This window comes from Limulus polyphemus, unplaced genomic scaffold, assembly GCF_000517525.1.
Source record: "Limulus polyphemus unplaced genomic scaffold, Limulus_polyphemus-2.1.2 Scaffold5875, whole genome shotgun sequence".
Lineage (NCBI taxonomy): Eukaryota > Metazoa > Arthropoda > Merostomata > Xiphosura > Limulidae > Limulus > Limulus polyphemus.
Genome location: NW_013671485.1, coordinates 3225 through 17161, shown reverse-complemented (window position 1 = coordinate 17161; position 13937 = coordinate 3225). Strand labels below are relative to the sequence as shown.

Below are 13937 nucleotides of genomic sequence, written 5' to 3'. Positions count from 1 at the left end.
AGGGACGGCTAGCGCATATAACCCTCGTGTAGCTTTGCGCGACAAACAAAACAAACAAACAATCAACAGATTTGTCTAATAGTGATACACCATTAATAATCTAAGAGTCTAGTTTTGTAACTTTTAATGTTCCAGTAAAGTAAGATAAAAAATGAATAATGTTTCTTCAATTATATGTATCCGCCTCGCCTTTCTAAGCCTGAAAACAATTTCTATGTTGAAGAAGGATCCACTTCTAAATCTGTTAGTTCGAAACTGAAAATAAATAGTCTTGGTGATCTAGTGAAAACAAAACAAACACAAAAACTTTAATCCTGACTTAAAGTAAATATATAAAACACACTCTCTTCGTGAATCATGTTTGTAAGAGATTTATTTAGTCTTATAATGTAGTCCTCTTCTTTGTTATGGTTGATGACTATTTTCTCATACAGCACAGTAAATAGAACTTGCTCTCTATCCTCAGGTTCCTTCGAAAAATTAAGTGATGACCTGAAAGAGGAGTGTTTTATAGAAATCGATACTTCTGCTACAATTCCGGTAACTTCACCAATAACAACAATAAAGGAGGCGATGGAAATGGTAAAACAATACCCGGAGGATGTAAAAAAGGTGAACAATGGTTGGGGTAATCCGCTACGTGTGGAACTTTTTCCTGTTGCTGCTTTGGAGAACACGAACAAAGAAAGTTATCGAAAGAATATGTAAGTTTGTTTTGCTGTAAACATTTTGAATTATAACTTAATGATACAGCGCAGATGCTCCCATTTGTGACTGAATTTCTCATCTAGCGCGTGTTTTTTCAAACAATAAAATATATTTTTAATTTGTTTCTAGCTTATAATTTATCAATTTTTCATCGTATTGCTATTAAAATGAACAATAACACGACTAAGCCGTACAATACAGTTCTATTATAATAACAAATAAGACTTACTTGTTCCCTACTGACTAATTTTTCACTACTCACATTACAGTAAGACTAACTTGTTACATACTGACTTTATTAATACAGTAACGTTAATATGTTTACTACTAACTGAAATATCACAGTAAGACTGACTTGTCATCTGCCTTGTGTAAGATTACGGTAATAGTGACATGTCATCTTCATTTTGTAATACTCAAGTAAGACCGATTTTTCTTCTTCCATGTGTTATATTACAGTAAAACCGATGTTTCATTTTCATTGTGTAATATCACAGTCCTTATTAATATTACATTAACACTAACTTGTTGCCTACTGACTTTAATTTTACAGTAAGACTGATGTATCTCTTCTTTGTGTAATATTACAGTAAGACTGAGGTGTCGCTTCTTTGTGTAATATTACAGTAAGACTGACTTGGTACCTATCGACTTTAGTATTACAGAAAATTGAGTTGTTTCATCTTTACTTCATCAGGACTGTCAAAGGGAGGGGGGGGATGTGTTGGGTGCAATCATACCCCCATTTTTCCAATGAAGGAATATTCGGTGTTCACATTTTCACGAATAGATGAAAAACCATTTAACTTTTATCTAATATAAATTATCCCAACAGCAAAATTTGATTTAGTAGAAACTACATAATATTATTGAAGAACAAGCTCCTTCCACAGTACAATTTGGAGGTAAAAATGAACTAAAATATATCAATAACAGTTAGGGTCGGTACCTTTAATGATAGTCAAGGGTACCTTTAATGACAGATAGGTAAGGGCCTCAATATGTCATTGGAAGGGTCCCTATACACTGAGTGACAGAATCCAAGTACTCTTAGTTAAAGCAGAAAAATAACAGTAAACACTTTTAAAGGATAAAAATGAATAATACCAGTGACGTAATCACAATGAGGTTCGTGCGTGTTCGTTTGTTTTTTTTGGCAAGGAGAGATCCTCCGTGCCCTATTATATTAAATCTGCAAAGTGACCCCTTGATAGTAAATGGAAATGTGGGCCCTTTGCTATAAATGGACAAGAAGGGGTCCCAGATAGTAAATCAATAAAAGAAACCCCTTGATTAATAATTTGAAAATAGGGAAAAAAATTCAGAATATATTGGTACTCATAATGTGGATCACCAGAATACTTTTTAAAGTGGTATGACTTAATTCGGGGCAAAACGATTAAAATGTATTTACTGATATCAATAAACATAATTAATGGAAAAGCGATGTAATTTCACTGGTAGCGACGATTTGTTTACAATGCTTATACAAAAATCAGTAACTTGTAGCGACCTCGTGAGAATGACCAATAATATACAAATATTAAACAAATTTGTAAAAACGTTCAAATTATTATATATTTTCTATGATATCTGTCAGTGGATCTTCTTGTCCAGTTACTATCAGGGGGAACACCATTTTCGCCACATATTTTTGTTTTTGTAATTACCTTAATAAGCATACTTTTCGTTCCTATATTGAAGGTATGGGATCCCGGAGTTAGAGTAAATAATGGATCCTTCTCTGAAAAGTCGCACCCCCTTTTCAAAATCCTTCGTACGGGTCAGGTCATATTACAGTATAACTGATTTTCCTTATCTTTGTGTAGTATTACAGTAAGACTGACTTGTATTTATCTTTGTGGAATACTACAGTAGGAGTGACTTGCCATTATCTTTGTGTAGTATTGCATACAGTAAGACTGATTTGTCCTTATATTTGTGTAGTATTACAGTAAGACTGATTTGTCTTTATATTTGTGTAGTATTACAGTAAGACTTACTTGTCCTTATCTTTGTAGTAATCTGTATTATTAATAATACTGACTTGTTTCCTACTGAATGTAATTTAGCAGTAACGCTGGTTGTACTCTACAGGGCTTTTAATGCTCTTCTGGATGAGCTTGAGACCAAGTTTGATGATATCAGAGTAACCAATTCAGAATTTCAGAAGTTTTTATCGACTGATCTAGAATTATCAGACGAACAGTGGGAAGAGGTAGGATATTACAGTAATGATACTCTCAGTATAGAGATGCTATGTGTGACCCGATTACATTGCTCCAACCTTCTAGAAAATATAAATTTATAAGTTTTAAAAATAGCTTTAAAGTTTATATTTTATGTTTGATACGATGAATACGATTTTAACTGATTATTGAGTATTTTTTTAAAACGAACTCTTAACAGATAAACCAAAGCATCAACACGTTACATGTAACAAAATGTATAATCAAATGTCAGTAGAAAAACAACAGATAATTGTGAGCGAAATAGTTTTACGTAATTATACAAGACTAATCATTTCGAAACTAGAAATTACATAAAAATTGCCAGTCTTAAACGGTTCTTCTTTTGTCATGAACCTTTATTTGACAAATTGTAGCAAGTGAGTTGCGTATGTAAGTTGGTATGTCGTTAGGTGCTGGTAGACGTCTTTGTGTGCACTGTTTACTGGAGTCAGTATTAGTTTTGTGAAATATAAGCTACCGTTAATTAAACAGTGACGATTTCTTTGTGGACTCTGTAGTCAGCTATAATACCGTGCATTATAAGTGGTGTTGATATATTTATATTTACTATAGTCAGCTGTAACACTGTTATAACGCGTTCTATAATTTTTATCGTTCGATGGGTTATTTTAGATTATCTGATGAAAACAATATGAGTTCCAGTGAACGTAACGACAATACATTATTCTCATAACTTCTCTTTAGCCTACGTTCTTGACGAAAGTGGCCCGGCATGGCCAGGTGGGTATGGCGCTCGACTCGCAATATGAGGGTCGCGGGTTCGAATTCCCGTCCCACCAAACATGCTCGCCCTTTCAGCCGTGAGGGCGTTATAATGTGACGGTCAATCCCACTATTCGTTGGTAAAAGAGTAGCCGAAGAGTTGGCGGTGGGTGGTGATGACTACCTGCCTTCCCTTTAGTCTTACACTGCTAAATTAGGGACGGCTACCGCAGATAGCCCTCGTGTAGCTTTGCACGAGATTCAAAACAAACCAAAAACTTGACGAAAGTAGTAAGTCTAAGTGCACAAACAAAGTTTCGACAATAACGCTACAACTATATGTAGTTCTAAGTTTAAATACAATGTTTTAATAAAAACTGCGAGACGCACGTCTGAATTATCTAGCTTTGTTAGATAAACAAATACATAACTCATCAAGTAAATGAATATCAGAACAAACGCAATAACTCTCACTTAATACTCAAAAACTTCTCATTAAATATTCCATTTTGACTATCACTGAACGAATTGAACTCAATGCTTCATTCATTTTCGTACTTATAGTGTATCATTGCTTCTAAATATTAGTCGAATGTACTAAATCTTAACTTTATGCGCCCTCTATCAGACACCTACATTAAAAAATTGAAAGGTTACAACACTGCTCATTTATTGGGTTGTGAAGTCCCTTAAACAATCCTAATAACAAATAAACCACTACACTAAAATGTCTAGCCATTAAGTCTCTTTGGTAATGTTTTCTTCCACGCCTCAGGGTATATGCATAAGGGATGGTCTCTTATCGTAACTGGTTGTCTAGAAATAATGCTTGGAGACGGCTTGAATGGGCAATGAAGAAAAACTTTAATATAAGCTTAACATAACAGCAAATGTACAATGTTTCGACAAAGTTTTGTCATCATCAGGTGATGACAAAACCTTGTCGAAACGTTGTACATTTGCTGTTATGTTTAGTTCTTTTAATCTGTTGTCAGATGGAATTGCTGTTTCAATACTGCTCAGCCTGAAGATTTCTTAAATGCTAGATGGTGTCTGTAGTTGTTTACCTGTGACTTTAATGGATTCGAATTTCATTGCCAACTAGAAAACTTCATTTAAAGATGCACTTCTACTTTGCTTCAACCTAATTCTTCTGTTCTCGTCTGTTATGGCATCCATAAATTGGTCATATGATAATGAATACATTATTTCATGAGGATCACCTGAGTAAGATAATTGGGCAAGCCTTTCCAATCTTCTGAAAGTATGGCTAAGGTCTCTCCTTTCTTCTGTACGCTATTCTGAAATTTTGCTCTTTATATTTCTTTCAGGTGTGTCACTCCAAACCTATTGAATAAGGTAGCTACCAATGCTTGATAGTTGTTATGGCTTTCAGCTGGAAGGGTACTTAATGTTGTTAAAACTAATCCTTTTAAATGGGCAGCAAGATGAATAGCTTGTTCACTGTTCCATCTGGTCACTTTGGACATTTTTTTCGAATTGAGCCTGATATGTTTTCTATGATGACTTTCTATCAAAGTATTTTAGTTTCTAAATTAGACAGTGTTGTTGAATTGGTTAGCTAAATTCTGAAACTAGATTTAAATGTGACATGACTGGAGTAGTTCAGGAAAATCCTGCAGTAGAAATCACAGCAGTAGTGGTAATAGGTTTAGATCAAATAAGTGTTCCTATTCCATATTTTATAGTAAATTTTATAGTGTTGTAGCTTTTGACCTGATGCAGAAAGAGATGTGGTTGATTTGTGCTTTGCATTTATAAATTATTTTTTTTATAAATGTTTTATTCTGCCATTGACTTCTTTTTGTACTTCATCAAATTTGTCATAAAAGTCTTTCTATACTTCTTTTATGTCTTTCTCTACTGCAGTTTTTGTCATTACAGCCTCCTTGAACATCTTTGATGTCCCTCTGCACTTCTTCAAACAGGTTGTTGTAATCACTTTGTATTTTCCGAATAGCTTTGTAAATCTTGTTTCTTATTTTTGTTCCTTATTATTCTTTAATTATTATTCCTGTTCTTCTAATTTTTTGTCTCTTTCTTCTTGATCTTTTAATTTTCTATAAATTTGTTTTTATCTTTTTTATTTTCTGGTTTCTTTCTTTTTTGATACTCTTTGAATCTTCTGTTTCTGTTTTCTTGGTCTTTTTATTTCCCTCTTCTTGGCCTTCTTTTAACTATTTCATCATTTCTCGCAAAGTTTTGAGAATCAGGTTGTCATGTCGGAATTGGGTCAAGTTATATTTTGTTTTCACCTAAATAATCTTACATCAGTGTTATGATGTGTTCTATCATTTCTATCGTTTGACGAGTTCTTTTACATTTTCTTTGTGATAAGAATGTGTAACAATAACAAATTAATTTATATATTTTATAATGTTACAAGAGGCTATGTATACTTGACACAAGTATTAAATCTAAGTGCACAAATAGTGTTTCAACATTAACTCCACAACTAAATGTAGGCCTAATATTAAATACAACATTTCAGTATAAACAGCAAGACGTAAGCCTAAGTTAACTACCTTTGTTAGATAAACAAACATGTAACTTATCAAATAAAGTGAATAACAGAACGAACACGATAACTCTCACTTAATACTCAGTTACGTCTCATTAAATACATAATTTTCACTGTCACTGAACGAACTTAATTCAATGCTTCATTAGTTTTCGTATTTATAATGTATCCTTGTTTCTAGATACTAGTCTAAGTTACTAGATCTTAACCTCATGTGCCCTCTATCTAACATCTAAATTTAAACATTGAAAACTTTGCTTGCAACAATACTAAGAACGTAATTTTTCATTATGTAGTAGTCAATATTTTTACACTTATTGTAATCAGTTATAATACTGAGGATCATAAACTTCAACGAAACTGTGTCGATATCTTTGTATATCCTGCATATATAGTCAGCTATAACATTGGGGATTATAAGCTTCAATTAAGCAGCATCGACATATTTGTATATCTTATAGTCAGTTATAATATTCTGGGTTATAAGCTTCCACTAAGCTGTATCGATATCTTTATATTTACTATACACCAAACTTTCAGCGAGATATACAAAAACGGAGTACATTGAAAGTGAGAAAACAGAGTAAAATATGTTACGGAATTATGAACCAATTTTATTTTTAGATCTTTCTGTACTGTTTCCCATTTACATAGATGTACTTTTATAAGTTCAAAGTAATTAACAGTTGCTACAACAAAGAAAATTTGTTGAAATTGGCTGAATCTAATCTTTGGGTTCGTTAAAGGCTCTTATGTTTCCAAAATCTGAAGAAAAAAAAATTAAATATGCAAACGTGTTAAATGAAACCTCCAAATATGGTGATTTTACAGGAATAAAAATTTTATGAAACCCTAAAATTATTCTCATTAAGAGGTTTCAGGTTTTTATGGTGCCAGAATTATGAAATATACAAAAGCACGTTAAATGAAACATCCTAATATGGCATTTTTACACGTATCAGAATTTTATAAAACCGTGAAAGTATTCTAATTATGAGGTTCATTTCAGGTTTTTGTGTTGCCAAAATTAGTGAAAATACACTAAATGAAACATCCGAATTTCCTTTTTTTACAGGTGTCAGAACTTTATGAAGACGTGACAGCAGCACGAGAAGCGATTATAAATGCCATCGAAGATATGGATGTTTCCAATAAAGGCAATCTAAGCCAGTTCGATGATGCTTTCAAAACGTATGGAACAGGAGAAGACAATCTTCCACACAAGTATATTCGCAAGTTTTCTTCTCTCAAGAATAAGCTTGTAAGTGTCACCATTAATTTTATTTGCATTTCTCATTTCTTGTAGTGTATTTCAATAATGATTCTATCTCTGAAGAATATTATTAATGAATATTTAATGAAAACAGATACGCCTTATTTTGTAATTGTGTGCATTTTTAATCGATGGCAGTTATTAATTACTAGGGCTATCGGAAGTTTTGAATTGAATTGAATTTTCAAAAATAGCTTAGCATAACACTTTAATTTTTTAATTATAATATATAATTAGTTCATTCAACAAGTTAATGATAAATAGGTATTATTAAATGTTTCTTAAAAATATCAACAATTCATATGTTGTATGTTCTTCAAATTATTTGCTTTGAATGAAACGAACATGAACTCTAGAACACGTTTTTTTTTTTGACTCATTGTTTCTGTCACTGTGAGCCAACCAGTTATTCCTGAAGAAGTTGTACGAACAAACAAAATAACTACACTGTTCTGAAGTTTATGGTCGTTTTCTTCATGGTACAATGGTGTCATATATTTTAGATACTCCACTGTCAGCATTTTGTAATATTAATTGTCTGTTCTTCATTTCAGGATAGAAAACCGTCTCGTGAGTATAGTTTTAAGTTATATTTTAGTCTTTTTTAAGTGTTTGCTTAAGAAAAAAAGAGCCACTTGTTTTCAAAAATAATCCTAGAATAACCAGCAACTCAAAAAAAAATAAAAAAAATTGAAAGTGGATTATAGTTTGCTAGAAATTATTAATTAATGTATTTTTAATTTGAAATTGTTTTTCTTCTAGTAAGAGTTTTTTTACCCCTTTTTATACAGTACATCATCTAAAAAAGTGAATTCTAAGTGAATAGCTACGTATATTGCTATATGTTAATTCTTGCCTGTGCTGTTATTTAGGGATGATGCAAATGATATCTCTACTATCTTTTTTCTCTACTTGTTTGCTTGTTTTTAATGTAGTGTTTGAATAGATATAGGAAGGCTGTATTTATAACCAAGTTCTAGCTACAATTAGGTTCCAAATGTAATATTTATTGTTTATCTAATATTGGCTGTAGTTCCTGTTTCAACCTATATTTAAGCTTTTCAAAGGAACTCAAAATTTCTGCAAGAAAGATAACTTCAAGGGGTGATGATAACATAGTTTACACTAGAATTATGATTTTTTAAAATTACTACTAGTTGTTAATAATGCTCATAAAAGTGGATACTCCGTTTGAAACTATGTCACCTCAATGAAATTGTTTAACACCAAGCAAGAAGAACAAGAAATGCTATGATATTTACAGACATTTCCAGAACTTGTGACTTAGTCATTACATATATATTGCTATAAAAGGAAACACTGTATAGCATTGTAAACTTCTGATCACCAATTGAAGAGATATTTAAAATGCCATTTCGATGAACAGTCTGAGCCAGCTCAACATAGGAAGTGTTACCGCCTGCCTGATATTTCAGGTTACCTTTTATTCATGAACTACTTAAGCTATTTGAGTGATTATTGTATACTCTTTAGTATAACTTTAGTTTGGAATATAACTATGTTATTTATAAACCATCCAATGAGAGAATATTTATAATTACAAAAAAAAAAGCCATAACATAAATATAAATTTGAAAACTCGATTTGAATAAATAATTTATATATTTATTTTTCTCTCCAGAGTCGGAACTGAAACATGGAGATGGGGCCACATACGTACACTGGGGGAATACGTCTTGCGGAGTTTCTTCATCCGTTTTCCTCTACTCGGGGTATGGGGCTGGGCCGCTGCCTTTCATTTCTGGAGGTGGGGTTAATTTCCAATGCGTGCCTGAAAAACAGGGCAGTATCAGTAAAGAGCGTGTAAATCAAGACGACCCTTTTTTGCTGACAAGGTTATCCTATCAGTTGCAGGATGAACATCAATATACACTGACGTGCGCAGTTTGTTATAAGCAGCAGACTCTCCAAGCTTACACCTTTCCTGCCATGAAGGAATGTCCACAAGACTGGAAGCTTGAGTACAAAGGTATCTTGGTGACACCCAAAGCTCCATTTTTTCGTACTGACTCAATATGTCTGGCTGTGGGTAATGAATCGGAAACGTATCAAAGCAGCGAGGACAAAGCAACTGTTGTTCTGGTCCCTGTAGGAGCCAAACCCAACGGTAGTTTAAGGGTTCAACGGGTGCCTTGCGTTGTCTGTTCCTTGTAAGAAAAAAAAAGAAAAAGAAATGTATGGGCAAATTCCAAGGTCAGGTCGAAGGTTGAATGTGCACTAGTTTTCATGCTTGATTTTACTATGACTAATAAACGCTCATACAGTTAGTAATTATTGACCCGAATTCAATGTCATTGTTGTTATTCATGAGCATGATAAGTATAAAACGCATAGGTAACTGTTGTTTAGATTAAATATATCTACGGAGTAAACCTATTTTGCTAGTCATCTTGATAGTTAAAATAGGATTTGCGATAAACGCCAAAATGTTTATTCATAAAATAAATATATAGATTATTTAGGTTCAGAATGAATAAAGCTAAATATAAATAATTTTATTTCTTCAGTAAAATTTCACAAGAACTATTAAAAGCACTTGGATCCTGATTTACGTTATCGTTTAAAACAAACATGTACACTGATTATCACTTCATGTCTCATTTAGGTTATTTTTATACATGACCCTTCAGAGTATATTTGATGTTACTTCGTGAGTCATGTAAGTTATTTCCTGCTTAGTATTTTCTCTACAATGTTCCTTGGAACACGACGCGTCAGTGACGTGGATTACTGTCTATACATTATCCTCGGTACATACTAGATGTCACTTCATGCGTTTTGTGGGTTATTGTACTCTGGGAGCACATTAGGTGTCACTTCATAAGTGTTGTAGGATGTTGTCTATATAGTACTCTCGGAACACGTTAGGTGTCATATCATGAGTGTTGTAGGTTATTGTCTGTATAGTAATATTGGAACATGTTAGGTGTCACTTCATGAGTGTTGTGGGTTATTATCTGTATAGTAATCGCGGAACACGCTGGATGTCACTTTATGAGTGTTTTGGGTTATTGTCTATGTAGTATATTTAGAAGCACACAAGGGAAGGATTATTTTATGAGTCATGTGGGATACCAAAAATAGGGTTTAATTTGTAGTTTACAGTTAAAGTTGGAGTAATTTTTAGTGATTATATGTTGTAGTTGTGGAAGTGACCATTGGTCTTTATAAAAAGCACACAATTCTACCAAAGTTACTATGAATAATGTTGAGATATCCGTGCATGCAAATATTAATATATTTTCATGGGAGTCACGAGCTTCAAGTTAAATGTATATTCTCCACATAAATTGTAAAGCTGTCTGGATTTTTTTCTGTAGTTTCTGTGCAGATAAGAAAACGAATTATTACCCACAATTTCATTTGGAAGCACTAATATCGCTTATGAAATAAAACAGTCTTGAAAACAACTATGAAATTGTTGGCATAAAAACACTGCGACGATCGTAAACAGTATTTACAAAAATCTCCGCCCTCATTTCAACAAGTGAAAAATAGCACTGACTTGTACGAGTTATTCCATTTGTTGTTGGCCCGGCATGGCAAGGTGGTAAGGGCGCTCGACTCGCAATCTGAGGGTCGCGGGTTCGAATCCCCGTCCCACCAAACATGCTCGCCCTTTCAGCCGTGGGGGCGTTATAATGTGACGGTCAATCCCACTATTCGTTGGTAAAAGAGTAGCCGAAGAGTTGGCGGTGGGTGGTGATGACTAGCTGCCTTCCCTCTAGTCTTACACTGCTAAATTAGGGACGTGTAGCTCGTGTAGCTTTGCGCGAAATTCAAAATAAACAAACAAACCATTTGTTGTTGCTAACCTATTTTATATCACATCTTTATGATGACTGTATGAAAATAGAAAATAAATAAAAATACATTTGTCATTATTCTTGTATTTAAAGAAAAAAATCCTACAGTAAGAGTTAATCCAAGGCATAATATCACATAATTAAACAACAAGGGCTTTGTCAAGAAAAACATTAATCGTGTACTTAATGTTGAAATCCAGCGAGGAATGAAACATGTAAATATATAATTAGTGATTAAAATTACAGCAGATTGCATGCAATTTGCTCTACGATGGTTCAGCGGTAAGTATCTGGGCTTAAAACGCTAAATATCAGGTTTCGATACACACAGTGGGCAGATAGCCCATTATGTAACTTTGTGCTTTACAACACACAACACAAAAGCACGTGATTTTTCAACATTCTATTTAATTAGTCCATTAGGGATTTTAAATCAAAGGCATATAAAAATAGCATTTTAAATCTATTTTCTACTACATGTCACTGACAAGGTGTTTTTCGTTTAATATTGGAACTTGTTATTTGTACGTTAGTGTTAATATTACTGAAAACAACTTCAATTCGTGAGTACTACTTCACTTTCAGACCCTTGGTGGGACAGCGGTAATTCTAAGGACTTCCAACACTAAAATCCGGGGTTCAATTCCTTGCAGTGGACACAGTAGATAGCCCTATGTTGTTTTGACTCTTTAAAAAAATAAAATTTTAGCATTTATTCGTTCTCAAAAAAAAGTTATATGGATGTTCATAAAAAGAACGGTGGTAAAAGTAAATTCTTTTAGTTTTATGACATTTTCCTACAGTTATTGCAAAAGATATTGAGCATGTGCAACGAGTCAAAACTTTACTTTATGCCATACGACTTTCATAGCAATATTTATATCTCACTTTTATAAATGTTTCATAGATATTATTGAATTTGAAATATAATGATAAAGTTGAGTAGTGCATGATAATATTGTATCATGTATGGCTTGAAAGTTTCAAGTGGCTTGTCTGATACAGCCTAATTGAAACTACGGGAAAGAATTTGAAACTTTTTGGGTTTCATAGATTGGGCAATTAAAGCCTGGTCTTTCTCGACTTTGACAAAAACCAGCCATGGTCTAATGATGTCGGAATACAGATTGAAGGATTCGGTGTTTGAGACTGGATGCCGCTGAACACGCTCAGGGTTTTCGTCAAAAACATCCTTGTGGCAGGTGATGCTGTTTGTTTGTATTCCTTCTGGTCAGTAGTTCAAAATTAGAAATAGCTATACCTGAACACTAGGAGTCTCTGTATTTGACAAGTAATCGTCATCTAGAACCAGCATTCAAAAGTAAATCAAAATAATCACAGACGAAAAATTTACTTATTGTGCACAATACTTACTTATCTTCACACATAGTTATACATTCGCTACACATACAATTTCTCTCCCTTATAGTGAAACCACGGATCCAAAGTTCAGAGCAAGGATTTTGAAGCAACGGGAAGCGAACCAGAAGCCATTGAATTTACAGTCCGAGCACGCTAACCACTAGGGCATAATACAGAAAACTTTGAGATTCTACAGACGCGTAAATTTTCACACAAATTTTAAACTTCACAAAATCACTAGATTATGTTAAAATGTTCCCTCTAGTGAACAAAACATTAAAATATTAAAAATGTAACTTAAAACACACAAAAAGTAAATTATTGAAATTAATCTTGATCTTGGGGCCGACACCATTTCATAAAAAGGATGGAGCAGAATCCCAGAATAGGTATTAACTGAATCGGTTATTAATTATTTTTGGGATAGATTCCCATTTTATTTTGATTTGAGCTTTCCATAAAATGTTAGTGTTCGTCCTATAGTCAATATTTTAGTTATTTCTTCTGAAGTAAGCGCCCGGCATGGCCAGGTAGTTAGGGCGCTCGACTCGCAATCTGAGGGTTGCGTTCCATCAAACATGCTCGCCCTTTCAGCCGTGGGGGCGTTATAATGTAACTGTCAATCCCACTATTCGTTGGTAAAAGAGTAGCCCAAGAGTTAGCGGTGGGTGGTAATGACTAGCAGCCTTCCCTCTAGTCTTACACTGCTAAATTAGGGACGGCTAGCGCAGATAGCCCTCGTGTAGCTTTGCGCGAAATTCAAAACAAACAAACAATCTGAAGTAAACTTAATATTTTGAATAAAAATCAAGAATTAACTAGTACTTAAATGCATTCCATGTCGAATTTTTTTCCCCTCTCTTTCTGAACATTGCATAAAGGGAATGACTATTTTAAGAACATTCAGGGGTGTTATCGACAGGGATCTACATGTTGTTATGATGTGTTCTATCGTTGGGGGTGGTATTTTACACTTTTTTGAGTAAAAATAATGCATAGTCCAGTCCACGTAATCATAGTATTATTTTTTATTTTGCTACGGGCTTCGTTCACTAGTAGGCTTAACTTTACAAACAAACTTTTCAATAGATACTCCAAAACTAATATATATATATGCTCAACTTACTTATATACTTACTTGCAGAATTTCCTCGTTAATCAAGTCAGTCAATAATAAACATGCTGACCTACTCATTAATTTGATCGCTGAGGGACAATTGTACTAACTTTCTTTGTTGAAATCATACCTGACACTGAATTAAATGACTTAT

The 13937-nt window shown here is 33.5% G+C and overlaps 1 protein-coding gene across 1 annotated transcript in view; it reads left to right on the top strand.

Moving 5' to 3' along the window:
• Positions 1–9782, top strand: part of LOC111089316 — a 22053-nt gene extending 12271 nt beyond the window's left edge. The window contains exons 5-9 of the mRNA XM_022401586.1: positions 467–704; positions 2806–2926; positions 7280–7465; positions 8032–8047; positions 9120–9782. Of these exons, the coding sequence (XP_022257294.1) occupies positions 467–704; positions 2806–2926; positions 7280–7465; positions 8032–8047; positions 9120–9652 (1094 nt within the window). The 3' untranslated portion in view covers positions 9653–9782. The remainder of the gene's footprint in view (positions 1–466; positions 705–2805; positions 2927–7279; positions 7466–8031; positions 8048–9119) is intronic.
• The last annotated feature ends 4155 nt before the right edge of the window (positions 9783–13937 follow it).